General features: G+C 26.1%; 1 protein-coding gene across 1 annotated transcript in view; it reads right to left on the bottom strand.

The window, feature by feature from the left end:
• The window catches only part of LOC111054816, a 198198-nt gene that overhangs the window by 158423 nt on the left and 19422 nt on the right, over positions 1 to 20353 (bottom strand). The window contains exons 5-6 of the mRNA XM_039435763.1: positions 14933 to 15107; positions 10982 to 11030 (exon numbers count right to left, since the gene is read on the bottom strand). Coding sequence (XP_039291697.1) covers positions 10982 to 11030; positions 14933 to 15107 — 224 coding nt within the window. The remainder of the gene's footprint in view (positions 1 to 10981; positions 11031 to 14932; positions 15108 to 20353) is intronic.

The raw sequence follows: 20353 nt of genomic DNA, 5'->3' as shown, positions 1-20353 counted from the left end.
TTTTAAAGAATATTTATCAAGAAATTATAACAGAATAATTTTTTCAAATACCTTAAATTTTTCTCTTATAAATAGTAATTGAAAATCATGAGTGATCGAAATAAAATCTATTGTAAAATTTGTGATGTTAATTTTACAAATAATTCTAATTTTAATATACATTTTAAATCTAAAAAGCATCAAGTTAATTCATCTATAAAATATAAAAAATTCTTAGAATTAAAGAAATGGGCTGAAATGAATCATATTCATGATTATGATAGATTAAATGAAAAAGCATTATTAAAAATTAAAGAGGATTTTAAAATCAATGAAGATAATTATCAAATATTAAATTTTGAAAAACTTAAAGATATCGGAAAGAAATATGATGTTAATAATTTAAATAATTTAAGTAGAGAACAACCAATTAATAGATTGGGAAAAATTAAAAAATATCCAAAACTTTAAGGTTAAGAAATATAAAATATATTAAAAAATTAGCTGAAGAAAATAATATTAAAACAAATAATCAATCAAAGGAATATTTGATAAAAGAATTAGCTAAAAATATAATGAATCATCGAATAATTATATAGTGGATATTAAAAATATAAATTCTAAGAATGATTTATTCAATAAATATACACTTAAAGTTTCTCCTGAAAGTAATAATATTAAAAATTATTTAGAAATTTGTAGAAAAGATTTAACATCAATAATTGAAGAAAAATTTAAAACTCATAAAAGTATGAAAGGTCAATTGAATCTAGGTTGCACTTATGAAAGAAATTCTCCAACAGATAATACAATTCAAAAAATCATAAAATTTTTTCCAGTAATAACAGATCATATTTTAGATATAAATGAATTTATTGATAAACAATTTGAGAAAACTATTTCAAGAGAATCACAACATCAACCTAATGCAGGATCTGGATGGTCATTAGTTAGTTGTGATAAATTAATTTTAAAATTAAATAAAAACAATTCATTAAATGCAGGATCATATATTGATTTACCAGAAAAAATAAAAAATAAAAAAGCATGTATTAATTTTAAAAATAAAGATAATTATTGTTTTATTTATTCAATTAGATGTGCAATAGATATTTTCAATGAGAATAAATCAGAAGATCCACATAGAACTAAACAATATGAAAAATATATATATGATGATATTTTTAGTGAATTAGAATTTCCATTATCATTAAAAGATATTAAACTATTTGAAAAAAGGACTTTTAAAAAATATAATGATCATCCTAGAATTTCAATCAATATTTATACAATTGATACTAATAATGAAAACATAATACCATTACAAATTTCTGAAATTCATGATTCTGAATTAGAAGTTAATTTATTATATTTTAAAAAAGATAACAATTCTCATTATTGTCTAATAACTGATATGAGTAGATTAGTAAGTAAACAAATATCAAACCATAATGGTAATATTTTTGTTTGTAGAAGATGTTTATCACATTTTCATTCAGAATATAAATTGGATGAACATTTAGAAATTTGTAAAAACTTTAAAGCAGTTAAACCTATTATGCCAAAAGAAGGATCAACAGTTTATTTTGAAAATTATAATAAAAAAATTGAACATCCATTTGTAATTTATTTAGATTTTGAAAGTATATTACAAAAAATTGATCATTGTAAAAATAATCCAAATAATTCTTCTACAACTAAAATTCAAAAACATATTCCATATTGTTTAACAATTTATTAGTTAATAGAGCAAAAAATATATTTTATAAACCAATTTGTTATAGAGCTAAAAATGAAGATGAATTAGAAAAAAATCCAGAATATTTATTTGAAAATTTAGAAAAAATTGCTAAAAAAATAGCATACAAATATAATTCTGAAAATCAAATTCCAATGGAATTAACTAAATATGAAGAGATAAAATTTCAAAAAACTAAAATTTGTCATATTTTTTGTGAAAAACCTTTTAATGATGATATAAATTATGTAAAAGTAAGAGATCACTGCCATTTAAGTGGAAAGTATATAGGTGCAGCTCATTCAATTTGTAATTTGAATTTTAAACTTCCACAAACTATACCTATTTATTGTCATAATATGAGTGGATATGATACTCATTTATATATAAGAGAGTTATCTAAAAAATATAAAAAGGTAGATCTTATAGCTAATACTGATGAAAAATATATTAATTATTCAGTCAAATCAGGATATTGTTATGAATTTGGTGGAGATAATAAACCAAGAAGAAATATAAAATTTTCATTTGTTGATACATTCAGATTTATGGCTTCATCAATTGAAAAATTAGCAAAATCACTAAAAAAAGAAGATTGTAAACATATAAATAATTTTATAAAAAATGGAAAAGTTTTAAATGAGATTATTAAAAGAGAAGATAATGATGGAGATCAAATTTTTAATATTTTGAGTGGTAAAGGAATATTTCCATATGAGTTTATTGATGATTTTGAAAAATTAGAATATAATAAAATTTTAGAACAAGATAAGTTTTATAGTTGTTTAAATCATGAAGGAATAAATACAAAAGATTATTTACATTATAAAATTGTATGGAATAAATTAAAAAATAAAAATTTAGGAAATTATTCTGATTTATATAATATACAAGATGTATTATTATTAGCTGATATATTTGAAAATTTTAGAGATTGTTGTATGAATAATTATAAATTAGATCCTGCTCATTATCTAACAGCTCCATCATTAGCATGGGATGCAATGTTAAAACTTACAAAAATAGAACTAGATTTAATACATGATTATAACATGTATTTAATGATTGAAAAATGAATTAGAGATGGTATTTCACAATGTATAACTAGATATTCTAAAGCAAATAATAAATATATAAAAAATTATAATCCAAATAAAAAACAAAATTATTTATTCTATATCAATGCAAACAATTCATATGGTTGGGTCTTATCACAAGAATTACCATATAAAGATTTACAATTTATGAATTCAGATATCAGAAATTTAGATGAATGGGAAGATATAATTGAAAATTATGATGAAAATGATGATGATGTTGGATATATTTTTGAAGTAGATTTAAAATATCCAGAAAAATTGCATAATAATCATAAAGATTTACCTCTAGCTCCTGAACATTATAAAAAAAGATTATGCACAACTCTTTATGATAAAAATAATTATGTTGTTCACATTAGAAATTTGAAATATTATTTAGAGAAAGGTATGATTTTAGAAAATATTAATAGAGTTATAGAATTTAAACAAAGTAATTATATGGAAGAATATATAAATTTTAATACAAATATGAGAGCTAAAAGTAAAAGTGATTTTGAAAAGGACTTTCATAAACTTATGTGTAACAGTGTATTGGAAAGACGATGGAGAATGTAAGAAATAGATCAGAAATAAAATTAGGTGATGAAGAATCGTCATACAAATTTTCTAAAAAATCTAATTTAAAGGATTCAAAATATTGATGATGATTGTATTGCTACACATTTTCATAAACAGAAGGTTAAATTTGATAAACCAATTATATTGGATTTTCAGTTTTAGATTTATCTAAACTATTAATGTATCAATTTTATTATGATAAAATTAAAAAATATGATCCAGATGCTAATTTATTATACATGGATATAGATAGTTTCTTTTTAGAAATGAGTAAAGATCCTTATGAAATAATAAAAAATGATCAAAAAGAATTTGATACAAGTGATTATGATAAGAATCATGAATGTTATAATGATGAAAATAAGAAATTAATTGGAAAATTTAAAGATGAATTGAATGGTATACCTTTAGAAGAGTTTTGTGGATTAAGATCTAAATGCTATAGTTATATGTTTTCAAATAATAAAAATGAAGTAAAATGTAAAGGTATTAAAAAATGTTTATTAATGAATAAAAATATAAAATTAGATGAATTAGATGAAAATACTAAAAATAGATGCATAAAAATGGAAAATTTTAAGAAATGTTTATTTGAAGATAAAGAAGAGTATAGAGAAATGAATTGTATTAGAAGTTATAAACATGAATTATACACAATAAGTTTGAATAAATTAGCTTTAAGTTCAAAAGATGAAAAAAGATACATATTAAAAGATAAAATAAATACTTTACCATGGGGTCATAAAAATATAAAATAATAAATAATTTTTGAAAAAAATTTGGAGGAATAAATTTTTAAAAAATAATTTTTTAATAAAATGATTTTTTTCAAAAAATTTGATATTTCATTCATCGGAATATATTAATGAAGAGCTATTTAAACCAAATCCTAATTTTCTTTTAGCCCACATTGTAGGAGCAATAATTAAATCCATAGCTCTTTCATTTAAAGTAGCATCTTTTGAAAATAAACGATTTAAAGCTTGGTCTTCTAATTTTTTATCAGCTATCCATCTTTGTTCTGGAGTTCTATTATTTGAATAAAATATATCATGTTCCTTACAAAATTCATCAGTTGGATTAATCCCTTTATCACCTCTTCCTAATCTTTCTTTAAGTTTTGTTCCTGGACCACAGAAATTTGCACCTGGATAATGTAACTCAAAAGGTCAATTATTTATAAAATCATTAACTAAACCAGATCCTATAACATTTTCAGGTAATAAAGACATACATCTAATTAAATATTTAGTACTATTTGGTGTATCAATTATTTCTGTAAGTCTATCATTCATAAATTTAACTAAAGACATTTTTTCATTATGAAAACTATTATTACCAGCATTTTCTTGTGCTGAAATATGATTTAATCTTTTAATTAATTCATTTAAATTATTAACATATCTATATTCAATTGGTTGATGATTAAATTCTAATACTCCAGATCCTTTCTGATTAATAAGTTCTTCCCAAATAGTTTTAACTAATTTCCATTTTCTACCTTTACTTGATTTTGGTTTTCTACTTTTTGGATCATTATTTTGAAATGGAGAATAAGTTTTTATCATGATGTTCTTATAATTATTCCAATATGATCATAAGTGATTCAAATTCTAAATTGAGATTGCATCTGGAGCATCCAATATATATCAATGAAGAAGATAATTATAAATTAACATTATTAGGATTTTATTCTGATAACAATATTTATAATTTAAGAGAAGATGGTCAAATATATCATAAAGAAAAGAAAGAAAAAGATTATAAAACTATTAATTTTCCAAAAAATTACTATACTTTAGAAAGAAGACAAACCCTCATAAATATTCATATGGAAAATGAAGATTATAATGTTATTATTAGTAGAGATGATAATAAAATTCAATTTATTACATCTCATTATCTATTTGGATTTTCAGAATCAATGAAAAATTTATTAGGATTAACAAAAAATGATATGATTTATCGTGATACATTCTATAATGAAAAAATTCAAAATTTAAGATCAGTTGATGTAATTGAAATACATTGTAATTTAGTAGAGAAGAGTCTTAGTAATCATGAAAATCATTCACATAAACATAATGAGAAAGAGTTACTATATCAATTTTTTCATAATACAGTTTGTGGATCTAAAATTTCAATTCAACCAAATCAAAAAATATTTGTTCCATTGAAAAAAAAATTACATAAGATTCAAGAAATAGTAATTTCAATTACTGATCAAAATAATAATTTAATAGTAAATCCTGATGTAAATAATATTATTTATTTAGGACTTAAAAAATGAAATATCCTAAATTTTTTTTATAATAAATGAATAAAGTTTTTGAAGAATTCTTTGATGATATAATCAAAAGCGAATATAGGACTATAAATCCTGTTAGTGAATTAAATTTCAACTCACCAAATAATTATACTATTTTTAAAGTTGATAATGGTGATTGTTTTTATAATTCAAAATTCCAAATTCATGTAACTGGTGAATTAATTAATAAAGCTGGAGGAGGTGATTATGAAGATAATTCAACAATTAAATTGATTGATAATTTTTTACCATTTTTATTCTCACGAATTGAACTTAGAAAACATAATACTTTAATAGATTTCATTGATTTTCCAGGAATAACTACTACTATAAAAGGATTAATAAGTTATAATAATGGGCATAAACAAACATTAAATAATACTGGATTCATTTTAAAATTTAATGGTGGAAAATTTGAAGTTCTATGTACATTAGGACAATTAGGTTCAGGATTTTTTGATCATCTAAGATATCCAATGTATAAAGGTGGTTTTGAAATAATATTCACTAGAGCTGAAGATCATGATGCTATCTTTAGATGGAAAGATACAACACAAGGAGCAATTGAACCACAAGAAGGTAAGATTATAATTGAAACATTTAATTTAAGAGTACCAATAGTTGAATTCTCTAATATAGCTAAAATTCAAATAATAAATAAATTAAAATCAATAAGTGATGACAAATAATTGAAATATGATTACTTCCAATGGCAGTGTATAGATAAAAAAGGTGTATTTGGATCAACATTTAGTTTTGATATTACAACTTCACTTAGAAATATCTATAATCCAAAATTTATAATCATATGTTCACAAACTGATAAATTAAATGATCAAAAGAAAGATCCTTCAACTTTTGATAATGTTCAATTGAAAAATGCTATTGTAAAAATTAATGGTGAAAGTTATCCTTATGAATTAGAAAATTTTGATTTTACTAATAAAAAAACAGCTATTTTATATGATATGTATCAGAACTTTAGAAGAGTAATGTTTAGAGATGATTAAGTATATTTAAATTATGATGATTTTATAAACAAATATCCTATTGTTGTAATTGATACACATTTACACCCTACAAATTTAGGACAAATAAAAAGTGATATATTAATAGAACTTGATTTTTCAAATCCTGTAACAGCTCCAAATGCTAATAATGGTACAATTGCATATGTTATTGTTTTTTCTGAAATGCACTTCTATATGATATTAATAGAAATAGTATTAATTTGATTAAATTTTTTTTATAATAAATGGATTTAATAAAACATAAAGTCAATTTATCAGAAAGACAAAAAAATAATTTTAGAATAGCACAAAAGAAACATAAAACTATAACAATAGGATTAAAATATGATCAATTATCATCAGGTGAAAATGAAATTTTATTAACTAATGTACAATATAAAAATTTAAATAAAGCTTTGAAAAATAAAAAAGGTTTACGATTAACATTATTATATAATCAATTTGGTAGTGGATTATTGAATGATTTAATAACAAAAGCTGAAAATAATATTCCATTGGTTAAAACTGTAACACCTTATTTATGAAATGATTTAGCTCCTCTAATTAAAGAAAAACTTGTTCCTTGGTTACATGATCTCATAGATAGAGAACTTGATGATATTATTAAAAATGATCAAACAGGTAAAGGACTTAAATCTTTTATAAATAAAAAAATTGATTCAATATATTCTGATTTACTCAAAAAAAAAAACAAAAAATAACTCCATTATCTATTAGTGATTTAGAAAATTATTCAAGAAAATTAAAATATTTTAAAGGAATTTTCATGCATGATAATATTCCTATGAATGAACCATGTAATATAGAATGTGGAATTATTAATTTAGATAGTATGTTTTCTACAGGAACACATTGGACTTGTTATATGAAAAAAAATAATAATGTACTTTATTTTGATAGTTATGGAAATGCTAATCCACCATTAGAATTACAAAAATATTTATTGAATAATAAAATTTTTATTTCAACAGATGAAATACGAAATGATTATGATCCACCAATATGTGGACATCTTTGTTTATATGCTTTGAAATTATTTTCAGAAGGATGTAATTTAAAAATAATTTCACAAAAAATTTCTAATAATAAATATGGTTTCTTATCATTCATTGATATTCAATCAATTTGGTGATGATATAAAATCAGAACAAAAATTTGAAATTGATGAATTACAAAATATTATAAAAGAATGTAAACATAAAATTGATAATATAATGAAAGAGTCTATAACATTGGATTATTTAAAAAATTCTATAAAAAATATAGATGAAAAACTTAATGAAGAGTTTTTAACAATGGATTATTTTAAAAATTTTATGAAAAATTTAGATGAAAAACTTAATAAAGCTATTCATATCTTATTTGAAAAACTTGATAAAATTAGTATAGATAGAAATCAAGATACATATAATAATCTTAAAAATGAAATAAATGATAAATTAAAAGATTTTGAATCCAAAATTGAACATATAAATTCACTTTTAAATAAAACTTAAATTATTTTTTTAGATTTGAAATATGACTTTCCATTCTTGATGTTTTTTCATATATGTTTTAGTAATGAATTTATCACATACATCACATCTAACTTTTTCTAAAATTTTATCTTTATTTTTATAATAGTAATTTCTAACTTTTTTAATATCACATTCTTTACACCAACTTGATATATTATTTTTACAAGTTTTACTTTTATAAAAATTATCATGAGTTTTATTCATTTTACATCTTGAACATATATGATTTTCATTTTCCATTTATATATAAAAAAATTATAATAATGTTTTCTTCAATTCATCTTCATAAAAACTACCAATTATATCTTCATTATTTAAATCTTTCAATTTATATGTTATAGGATCTGTATAGATAATTTTAGTAATGATAAAAATTTCTCTAGTCCAATTATTTTTATATTTATTCTCAAATGATTTTTAAATGATTGAATTCTAGCTCTATCATCTATTTCAAATTTTGGTTTAATAATATTATTTGAAGTTTTGAAATTATAAACAGTATTCAATAATATATTCTCCTTATTCTCATCTACATCTATAGGATTCATTTTTATAGTACTATGTTTAGTATTATTATATTTTTCAATAATTTTTTGTAATTCATCAATCCATCTAAAATTTTTATTTATTTCAAAAATAATTTTCAATTTATTATTTAATGTTCTATTAAATCTTTCAATTATTGCACTTTTTTCTTCATTTTCAGTATGATATAATTTTATTTTATATTTTTCTAATAATTGATTAAATTCTTTATTTTTAAATTCAAGACCTTTATCAGAATGTATAAGATTTGGAGACTTATGATTGACTTTTTTGGTATTTTTGAGAATTTTTACAAATGCTTTAGTTACTTCTAATCCATTCTTCTTTTTTAATGGTTGAACCCATACAAATTTTGAAAATGTATCTTTAACATTCAAAGTATATTTATATCCATCATTTTGTTCATGATACTTATCAAATATCATAAGATCTATAGCCCATAAATTATCAATTCCTAATGTTAAAATTTTTCTTCTTTCAAATTTGTTCATAACTGGTTTATGTATTTCAATAGCTTCAATTTTTTCTTCTTCCTTAGTTAAATTATTTTCAATAATTTCTTTAGTTACTGGTGATTTTATGAATTTACTTTTATTAGTTTTACATACCAAACATTTAGCTGCTATTCTATATAATCCATAACTAGTTTGAACTATTTCTGAATTCTTATTTTTAGTTTTCTTTTTACATTTTTGACAATGAATAAGCTCATCCATTTATTTAATAAGAAAAATACATCCATCATCTTGAAAAATTACTTCATAATTTTTAAGATAATGGATGTATGTTTTTTATTAAATAAATTTTTTAATAAATGGAACAAATTAAAACATTCAATTTAACAGAATCATTTCAAGTTTTTATAAAAGGAGTTAGAGAAAAAACTGAAATAGTTTTACAAAATGGAAATGATAAAATTATTCTTGATACAGATAGATGGACTGAACTTTTCAAACATAAATCTTCAATAAATAATGAATATTATAATAGATTCAAGTATCAATATAATGATTTATAAAAATATAAAATATCTTAAAATTTTTTCCATATAAATAGAAATATAAAAATGTCTTCATTAATAAAACAATTCAATAATTATGGAAAAATTAAGATAACTAAAAAAATAAAAGAGTTAGAAATTAATAAAGAATATGAAATTTTAAATATTAAAAAAATCAAAACAAAAAATGGATGTTTCATGTCAGTTGAATTAGAAGAATTTATAACATATTTACCAAAAAAGTATTTAGAAATGTTTGATGAAAAATCTATTAAAGAATTTAATCAACTTAAAATAAAATTAGTTTTATTAGGTTTAGAAGATGATGATAAATATCCTATATTAGAAATGAGAGAAATTTCATAATTTTTTAAAATTAAAAATTCTAATAAAAAATAAAAAATAAATTGGAGACTTTTAGTCTCCATTTATGAAATAAATTAGAAAATATAATCATATTTTGTTTTTTTTATAAAAAAAACAAAATATTCTAATTCTAATTCTAATTTCTAATTTCTAATTTCTAAATGAAGACTTTTAGTCTCCAAGTAAAATTCAATTTTCTTGATTTATTTAATATAATGATATTTTCCAATTTTTGTTGAAAAATAAGTCGATCCAAAAATTTTTTCCGATACTTAACAGTATTTTTTTGACTTATTTTTGATTATGAAATTTCGAGTTATTTATGAATAATTCATTAGAAAAATGATATTTTATCTTAGAATGTAATGAATTTTATCGAAAATTAGTAAAAATGAGTTAATTTTAATGCTTTGAAAAAAAGTATATCAGCCGATCCATAAGTGCTCTAGCTCTCTCATCATACTATCTACTAGTATCTTTAAGGGCCGGTTTCCGAGCTCTATTATTTAGGAATGTTTCATTTCGTCAAGGTGGAACGTTTCCAATGAATTGTAGAAATGAGAAGATAAAGATTTATTTTTCTGCAACTATTCACTGCGACTATGCCCCGTTTTAGTAAGCCAATTTTCTGACTCCAGCTGTTTAAAGTCTAGAACTTAGCTGAATCCCGAGCTCGGAAACTGAACCTTCAAATTGCAATTCCTCAGTGAAGAGCCGCGCGGCTAATTTGCAACTTGAATTGCACCTTAGCGATTCAACTTAGAATGTAGCTCAAAGATTCAACTTAGAATGTAGTTGAAAGATTCAACTGAGAATGTAGTTGAAGGATTCAACTTACTCGGGCCAACTTGGTGCTGTTGAAGAATCCGGCAATTCTATGGCACCCTCTGTAAAAAATAAGAACCAACATTATGAAATTGAGTAAAATTCATCCCAACTGTTTTTTGTATATCGAAGAGTATATTATAAACAATGGGTCGATTGAATATAGTGAGGTATTGCCATCCTTGTCTATCATTCAACAAAGCAGATAGCGCTATCTCTCTCTCGCTTTGCTCTGTTGTCAGATCTGCCCTCAACAATGTAGAATTACTAATTAATTAACAAAATATTTCATTTTAATAATCAAGATTCATAAGAAAATTATTAAAAAACATAATTTCTTGCTTAATAAAATCTAATTTATTATTTTGAACGAGAATGAACAATTACTATTACATATTTATAAACCTGTTTCAGCTACCGTCTATAGAAGGTATTGACAAGACAGTGAGGATCGGCAACGTTGTTCTCCTATCTTCCTCCACTGCCATTATAACGTGGACCTCACTATAGAAACTATAATCTATACAGAATTACTTCAGACTTGGGATGGACATGCGCAGAAGAGAAAGCATACAGTGGGAGGGATACAGAGGCGCGATGTTGCCGTCCTGAACCGGCCAGCATTCTCCAACTTCTAGTGACTGTTCATGTGCTCATGTTACACATGCGAAGTTTCCTGTCTGAAAGCGGTCAGACGACTGACAAATTGGCAACTGCGCTTCTACCTATGACTCTATCAATCACTGTAATTGGCTGATCTCCCTCCATTTCTCTGCGCTGCATATTCCTCCAAGTCTCAAGTAAATTTGTACAGACTAAATTTATTAGATTTTGCACATTTTTTTCATTTCGCCTCTTCTTATCATGTTAGTAATCAAAAATTGTGTAATTACTATTTCATTTTATTTTTTCATTCTTATTTTGACTAAGGTGAGTAACGTTAGGTGACGTTTTAGGTAACATTACATGACCCATTCTTTAGGTGCGTACAGATGTTGGTGCCGCGAACATGAGCAATTCACTTTTAATCAGCTGATGCCAAGCTTTCTATATCTATATCTTACCAGTTCTGTAAAAATACAGATATAATCAGCTGATTAAAAGTGAATTGCTCATGTTCGCGGCGCGTATATCTGTATGCACCTTAAGGTGACTAAGCTATAGTGTGGTCCACATTATAATGGCAGTGGATAAAGATAGTAGAACAACGTTGCCGATCTTCCCTGTCTAGTCAATGCCTTCTTGATGGTAGCTAATACAGGTTTATTAATGTGATATTATTTTGAAATGTTCTTATTGGTAGAGATAAAAAATTACAACATCTTAGAAATACATAATAAAAGCAATACAAATGTTACAACATGGGAAAATACTAAATGAAACTCCAATTGAGTACTAGCATAGAGAAACAATAGCATAAGTAGATATCCCATGGTATAGGGCGTTTATGCCGCAACTTTTACTATTATCTCAAGCCGACGATAGTTCATGTAATTCTTTCACGTGAAGCTGTGAGACACTGGTAGTCTCTCATATTGTGCCGTTCATACACTCTCACCCCAACAAAACAGTAAAATTCGACAATAATCAACAGTATTCGGCTTGAGATAACAGTAAAAGTTGCGACATAAACGCCCTATACCATGGGATATCTACTTATGCTATTGTTCCTCTATGGTACTAGCATCTCAAGATACTAGACCTGTTTGAGATGGTGATGAAAAAATTGATTACAAAACCAGCGCTTAAAAGTAGTTGATGGGAAATTATTAATATTCGTTTGAAATATCAAATTATATTTTATTAACAAGAAATTATATTTTTCAATAATTTCATAATTAAGATGAAATATTTTGTTAATTGATTATCAATTCTACATTTTTAAAATCCGATCTGGCAACAGAGCAAAGCGAGAGAGAGATAACGCTATCCGCTATGTTTAATGAAAGACAAGGATAGCAATACCATTGCTAATCAAACACTGTCATTATAACGTGGACTTCACTATATAAGGCTCTTCATGGATTTATTCTGTGAGCTTTTGTATGTAGATAAATAGATAAACTATAATTATTGGTAAACGATAATCCAAAATAAATACTGTAATATTCACCCCAAAGACTTTTCTGCTACTGCAAATATTGACAACAGGGTAAACAGCTAGATGGAAATTTGATGAGCGCTACTATTCAAAAATTACAACAAAATTTCGACTCCCGGGATGACAAATAATTGACCGAGCGAAGTGAGGTCTAAGATTCAAGTCGACGGTTTGGATCTCTCTCTATGTTTATATGTTTATATTATTGTTTATATCTATGTTTTTATGTTCCGCATTTATAGCGAAATGCAGCTATAGATTTTCATGAAATTTGACAGGTATGTTCCTTTATGAATTTCGCGTCGACGTATACATACGGTTTTTTGAAATTTTGCATTTTAAGGATAATAAAAAAGGAAAAGGAGTCTCCTTTGGACGCCAATATTACCGTAAGAACGAGACTTTAGAATTATTCATCATAAATCAGCTGTCTAGTGGACTATAATACTGCCTGTTCAAAAACATCGAACATCTTGAAAATGTATCTTTCCATCAATGTTAGTAGACAGTTGACTATAATACTATCCGTTCAAAAACATCGAACATCTTGAAAATGTATCTTTCCATCAACGTTAGTAGACAGTTGACTATAATACTATCCGTTCAAAAACATCGAACATCTTGAAAATGTATCTTTCCATCAACGTTAGTAGACAGTTGACTATAATACTATCCGTTCAAAAACATCGAACATCTTGAAAATGTATCTTTCCATCAACGTTAGTAGACAGTTGACTATAATACTATCCGTTCAAAAACATCGAACATCTTGAAAATGTATCTTTCCATCAACGTTAGTAGACAGTTGACTATAATACTATCCGTTCAAAAACATCGAACATCTTGAAAATGTATCTTTCCATCAACGTTAGTAGACAGTTGACTATAATACTATCCGTTCAAAAACATCGAACATCTTGAAAATGTATCTTTCCATCAACGTTAGTAGACAGTTGACTATAATACTATCCGTTCAAAAACATCGAACATCTTGAGAATGTATCTTTCCATCAACGTTAGTAGACAGTTGACTATAATACTATCCGTTCAAGAACATCGAACATCTTGAAAATGTATCTTTCCATCAACGTTAGTAGACGGTTGACTATAATACTATCCGTTCAAAAACATCGAACATCTTGAAAATGTATCTTTCCATCAACGTTAGTAGACAGTTGACTATAATACTATCTGTTCAAAAACATCGAACATCTTGAAAATGTATCTTTCCATCAACGTTAGTAGACAGTTGACTAAAATACTATCCGTTCAAAAACATCGAACATCTTGAGAATGTATCTTTCCATCAACGTTAGTAGACAGTTGACTATAATACTATCCGTTCAAAAACATCGAACATCTTGAAAATGTATCTTTCCATCAACGTTAGTAGACAGTTGACTATAATACTATCCGTTCAAAAACATCGAACATCTTGAAAATGTATCTTTCCATCAACGTTCTAGACAGTTGCAGCCAAACCTGATAACAGCGCTCACACTCACATTCCCGGACGACACGTCACGGTACGATAGGACAGAAAGCTATATGTTTATTTAGGATTTTTTCTAGACATTTTCAATAACATTGATAAATTATTTATTAATTTTTGAGAAAACATAAAAACAGGTCAATGTAACTTGATGAGCGCGAGGTCCACTGTTCACAGAACTACTAGTTTTTTATAGTGGCACTCAGCGAATTTCCATCTAGTTGATTAGCCTGTTGTCAATATTTGCAGTAGCAGAAGTCTTCGGGGTGATTTACAGCATTTAATTTGGATTTTCGTTTAACAATAATTATTATCCATTGAATACAGTAGAATAATGAATTATGCATGAATCATCTTATTTCTCCACTCACCATATTTCAGAACATTCAGATTTCCGGGATCAAGATACTTGAACTCTCTGATACGAACAGACTTCGTGATATTACTTGTGACCTTCTCAAATATCTCGATTCCATCGTAAAATTCAACTTGGTGGACAGGCACATACACTTCGATTTCATTCAGGATTCGTAGGAAATTCAAGTCCTGAAAACAAATATGAAGCATTTTATTCAAAAATTGAAGAATTAAAAATTGCTTATTCACTTCTTTCTAAATATAATGGTTGAACATAAGAAATTGTAACTCTGCACAATCCTATTATATTAAGCGAGTAATTTCTGTATATCTGTTCATATTTTTAATATCGGGGCACCGAGCTTCGCTCGTTATATTTATTTATTGATAAACAGAACACAATTCTCTAAAATGATTGTGTTTATATTTCACAGCTGGCTACAATATTTATGTCATCTTATGAATTTCGGGTATGCAATATTTTGATTTTTCACATACTCACTTTTTTACTATCCACAGCTGTTTCAGCCAAGGATGAATTATCCTTTTAATGTCGTTCAGCGAGTTTTCTCAAGGATGAGACCTAGTGCAATCGAATCCTTATATCATAAACCTACCATGTTCCAAATTTCGTGAAAATCGTTGGAGCCGTTTTCGAGATCCGTTGAACATAAATAACCAGATATAAAAATAACCAGATATATAAATAAGGAAATTATCGCTTAATATAATAGGATATTTTTATCCTATACTATTAAATGAGCAATTTCTATTCATATGTTTAGATGTTTAAAAGTGTTTATGTTTATATATGAATCGGTGACTGTAAAAAGCCCACAAGTAACGTTTTTGAAACTTTTGGGAAACAACAAAAAACATTTTTTTTTTTTTTTTGAAAATGCTGGTTATGTTTCTGAAATCTGATTTATCCATGTTATTAAAGATCAAATCGTGACTCTAATTCCAATTTTTCATTAATATTCATGTATTATATCAACCAGGAAAATAAAAAGTGTAAGCCTGAACATGTGGTGTTTTTACAGTCAACCTTTTTTCATGATTTGGGAGGAGTAGAGAATGTTGATTCAGATTGATAACGCACTTCTATTGAATTGAAGTTTATTCTGCTATTTTGGAATACAAAAATGATTCTTCTTAAAATTTTTGATATATCTGTATGTGACCGGATCTCAAAAACGGCTCTAACGATTCTCACGAAATTTGGAACAAAGTAGGTTTATGATATGAAAATTCAATTGCACTGGGTCTCATCCCTGGGAAAACTCGCTAAAGACCATGAAAAGGATAATTCATCCTTGGAAAAACAGATGATAATCTCGATAACGGAAGATGCCTTTGTGGGAGAGAAACAGAATTATGTTCAGCTGTTAAACTATTTGCAATCAATCAGCTTATATCACGAGAAAAATAATATTTCCAGATAATATTATTATTATATAGAAATTTTAATCGACTTTATCGAAATAGTCTGATTTGTTGACATGACATGGTATATCATCCTAAATAAGAGTTCATCATAATTTTTAAAGTTAATCATTATTGTACAGTTTTAAGTGATTAGTGAGTGTTATTTAGTTATTCAATTTGGTTTGTAAACAATCTAAACTGGAACTTTCCTGTTTTCAAATGTTTGGACTGGAAATTAAACGTAGAAAGTAGAAAGGCCGGTTTCGGTTGTTACACCATTATGTTATACTATCATATATGTCATTAAGACTCGTACTGAAGTTTGTCTGTGAGCCGCCTTTCTATTATTTATTATTTATTTATTATTCACAATGGAGACAACGGGTTTCCCCAAATATGTCTCCTTGACAATAAAATTGATACAAATGGAAAAAAAAATAATGATAAAAATAATATGAACTTATGCAATAATAACTAATAAAAACAACAAAAATACCACCTAATTCAAAAATGAAAAATACAGATTTCAACTACTTATGAATACTTATAATAATAATAATAATAATAATAATATAATAATAATAATAATAATAATAATAATAATAATTCCTCTGGATGTTGGACGACACATCCAGAGGAGTTTATTCCTAAATTCATACATACATTACATTATATTACATATTTTTTAATATAACAATATTCAGGGTTTAGAAAATGATACCTCACTATATAATATATGTGTCGAGGTTATCATCAAATTAATACCAATTTATGCTACAACAGATAATACAAAAATTCCAAAAAATCACCTAAGCATCACCTAGTACAAAGATACTAAACCGAGCTACTTTTTTCCACCCCTTTTTTAAAAAGAATACTACTTGAATCTAAATCCTACTTACTATTAGTTCCTCACTACTTTGTATCCCAATACTGAATAACCAATATCTAATTTTTCTTTTGAATCCATTGGAATTTTCCTCTCCTTTGATTTCTAATGGTATTCTATTAGATATTGTAGGCCCTAAATATCCTAGTGATCTTTGCCCAAATGGTGTATTCATCCTTGGTACTTCTTGGTTGTAACGTTCTCTTATTCTAGTATTATGGCTATAATTTAAGATCTGGTTCCTATTTTGATGTTTTTTCATATACCCTAATAACAACAATATATACAATTGCCTAACGCTGAGTACTCTATTTTCTATGAATAATTCTACAGTTAGAAACCGGATTTCCCTGTTTCCCATTATTTTCAAAATGCGTTTTTGAGTTTCAAATAATGGATCTATAAAACTGAAGTTAGCTGCACCCCAAACTAACAGACCGTACCTTAAAAGAGATTCAACTAATGTTAAGTATACAGTTTTTAACATTTCTTTGTCTATGATAGGCCTTAATTGATAGAATTTGTATATGAGCTTCCTTATTTTGGCAGTTGTATATATTATGTGCTTGTTCCATTTCAATGAATCATCTACTATTATTCCTTAATACTTTATATTGTCAGAGCGTTCTATTAATGTTTGTATCAAATAAATTATCAATCTCTCGTAAACTCTAGGAAATTGTTCTACGATTCTTCAATTGTTTTGAGATAAAAACTCGTCTATTCATCAATTAGCTCGAATTGAATAGTATATTTATTTATTTGAGATATGTATGAGAGCTCAAGGATAATATCCCATAATTGAGGATGTAAGAACCAAAGGGATGTAAGTGATCCAAACCAAGTTTTGAGAAAAAAGCCTGTAAAGTTGAAGCCTAATATAAAATTCCATAATAATGAGAAAAATTAAGTAAAATTAGGTGGATAATTACAAACTTTTCCTCTATTTCTTACAGTAATTAATATTTGTTTGGCAATTTTTTTGTTTTTATAATAATGATTTAAAAAAAAACTTACATGCACTTACATCTTTTTTCTTCCAAGTTGTAACTTACACCCCTTTGGCTTTGAAAGACAAGACTATTATGGGTTGGTTATAAAAAATCTTAATTTGAATAAAAAAACTGTAATTATGTCAAAAAAGATGAAAAATTGAAAACGAAATACAAATACTAGAGATTAAACTTCAATTAAGTCAAAAAATATTTAAAAAACGTAAAAAGTCAACTTGAAGCAACAATAATATCAGCTGAACGTGGGTTTGCTTGGAACCAAAGAGATGTAAGCATGCTTGCATCCTTCTTCCACTCAGCTGATGGGCCATTTATGTGAGTAGTATTTTTTTTCTCCACCAGAATGCAGCATCTGTTACTTAGTTCACTTAAATCCTTTTGCCACCAAATAAAATATATGTTTCATCTTCGCATTTTGCTATTTAACTCATATTATTAGAAAATGTCACTTACATCCCTCTGGTTCTAAGTGCCTCAATTGCTCTCTTAACACATAATAGAAGTGAAACAATTGAAAATGCAATATTTAATACAACTATTAGTTCTGTGAACAGTGGACCTCACGCAGTATTCTCATCCACAAGTACCTGATTGAAACTATAGACCTTATGGAAATACAGCAATAGACTGGCTTCTCCACACATCTGTGTAATCACTTGTCAGCTGATTTATGATGGATGATAATTCTATAGTCTGATTTTTACTCTAATATTGGCGTATGAAGGAGGCTCCTTTTTTCTTTTATATTATCCTTGAAATGCAAAATTTCCAAAAAAACTTGTATATACGTCGACGCGCAATTAAAAAAGGAACTTACCTGTCAAATTTCATGAAAATCTAATTTCGCCGTAAATGCGCAACATAAAAACATTGAAACATTTGAACATTAAGAGAAATGCCAAACCGTCTACTTGAATCTTAGACCTCACTTCGCTCGGTCAATTAGTTGGTCTCGCCATCAAATTGTTTTTTTTATTTAGTGCTACAACTATTAAATATAAATAAAATTAGAAATCCAAGTACCCTTTTAAAATTGTTCAATCATGACATGTTTCTGCTATTATGATGCCAAGATGACTTGTACTACACTGATAACTGGAACCAAAGTCCTAGTAGTTGTTTTTGGTGAAACTATGTGACGTTGGTGGTCTCTCATACTGTGAGAGACTTCTCACACTCTTACACACCCAACAACACACTAAGGCTAGCTTCACACGCATTCGGCTTCATTCGGTTCGGTTCGTTTTCGATTCGGTTCGATTCGTTGCCGAAAAGGAATGAGGCTTTCATACATATCAGGTTTTATTTCGTACGGTTCCAATTAGGTATTTTTTTTCTAATACACAGCTGTGTTTGGATTGTGACAATCAATGCTGGTAATAAAATATAAAAGCTCAATTTCAATTTAATTAGAAATTGTGAACTATTTGAATAGTTTATTTTTTATTATATTAATTTTGGACGTTCAGTGATTATTTTTTTGAATTGAGAATTTGTTTCAATTATGACACATTGTACATAACGTTCATCTCTTCTCTCCATTAATAAAATTATGTCATTTTCATGGAAAAATGAAAAAAAAATAAAAACTCTCCCTGAGTTTCAATTTATTTCATATTTTTTTAGCAAACTATTCATTGAGAGAAAAATGCTTCAGAGAACTAACAGAAATGAATTGACCATGATTTAGACATAGAAGATTTTCAAACATTGCTACCATTTGATTGGTGCATGCAAATTATTATAGTATTCATGCGCCTAGGAACCTCCTACTTCCTTAATATGTTTAATTATTTTTGTCTGGGTTTTTTAATATGTTTTTTACATGCAAAGTAATTTTTTACAGATTATAGGAGTTGTTTCTCATATTACAACAATTAGCCACGTGGAACCTTTGGTTCCTTAAGTTGAATACTATTTCGTTACAATAAGTTTCTGCCAAGGTGTTTGGTCAGATTCTACGTTATGCGACTCGGTCGATCATTAGGTCGCCGATCAGTAGATGTTTTACGCCTAACCTCAAATTTTCAATATTTTATATAATATTATATAGGTAGCAAAATTATTTTCATTTCTATTCGGCTGTTGTACAATTTAGCCATGAT

This window comes from Nilaparvata lugens, chromosome 9 (assembly GCF_014356525.2).
Source record: "Nilaparvata lugens isolate BPH chromosome 9, ASM1435652v1, whole genome shotgun sequence".
In the NCBI taxonomy this organism is placed as follows: Eukaryota; Metazoa; Arthropoda; class Insecta; order Hemiptera; family Delphacidae; genus Nilaparvata; species Nilaparvata lugens.
This window is presented reverse-complemented; position numbering and strand designations above follow the sequence as displayed.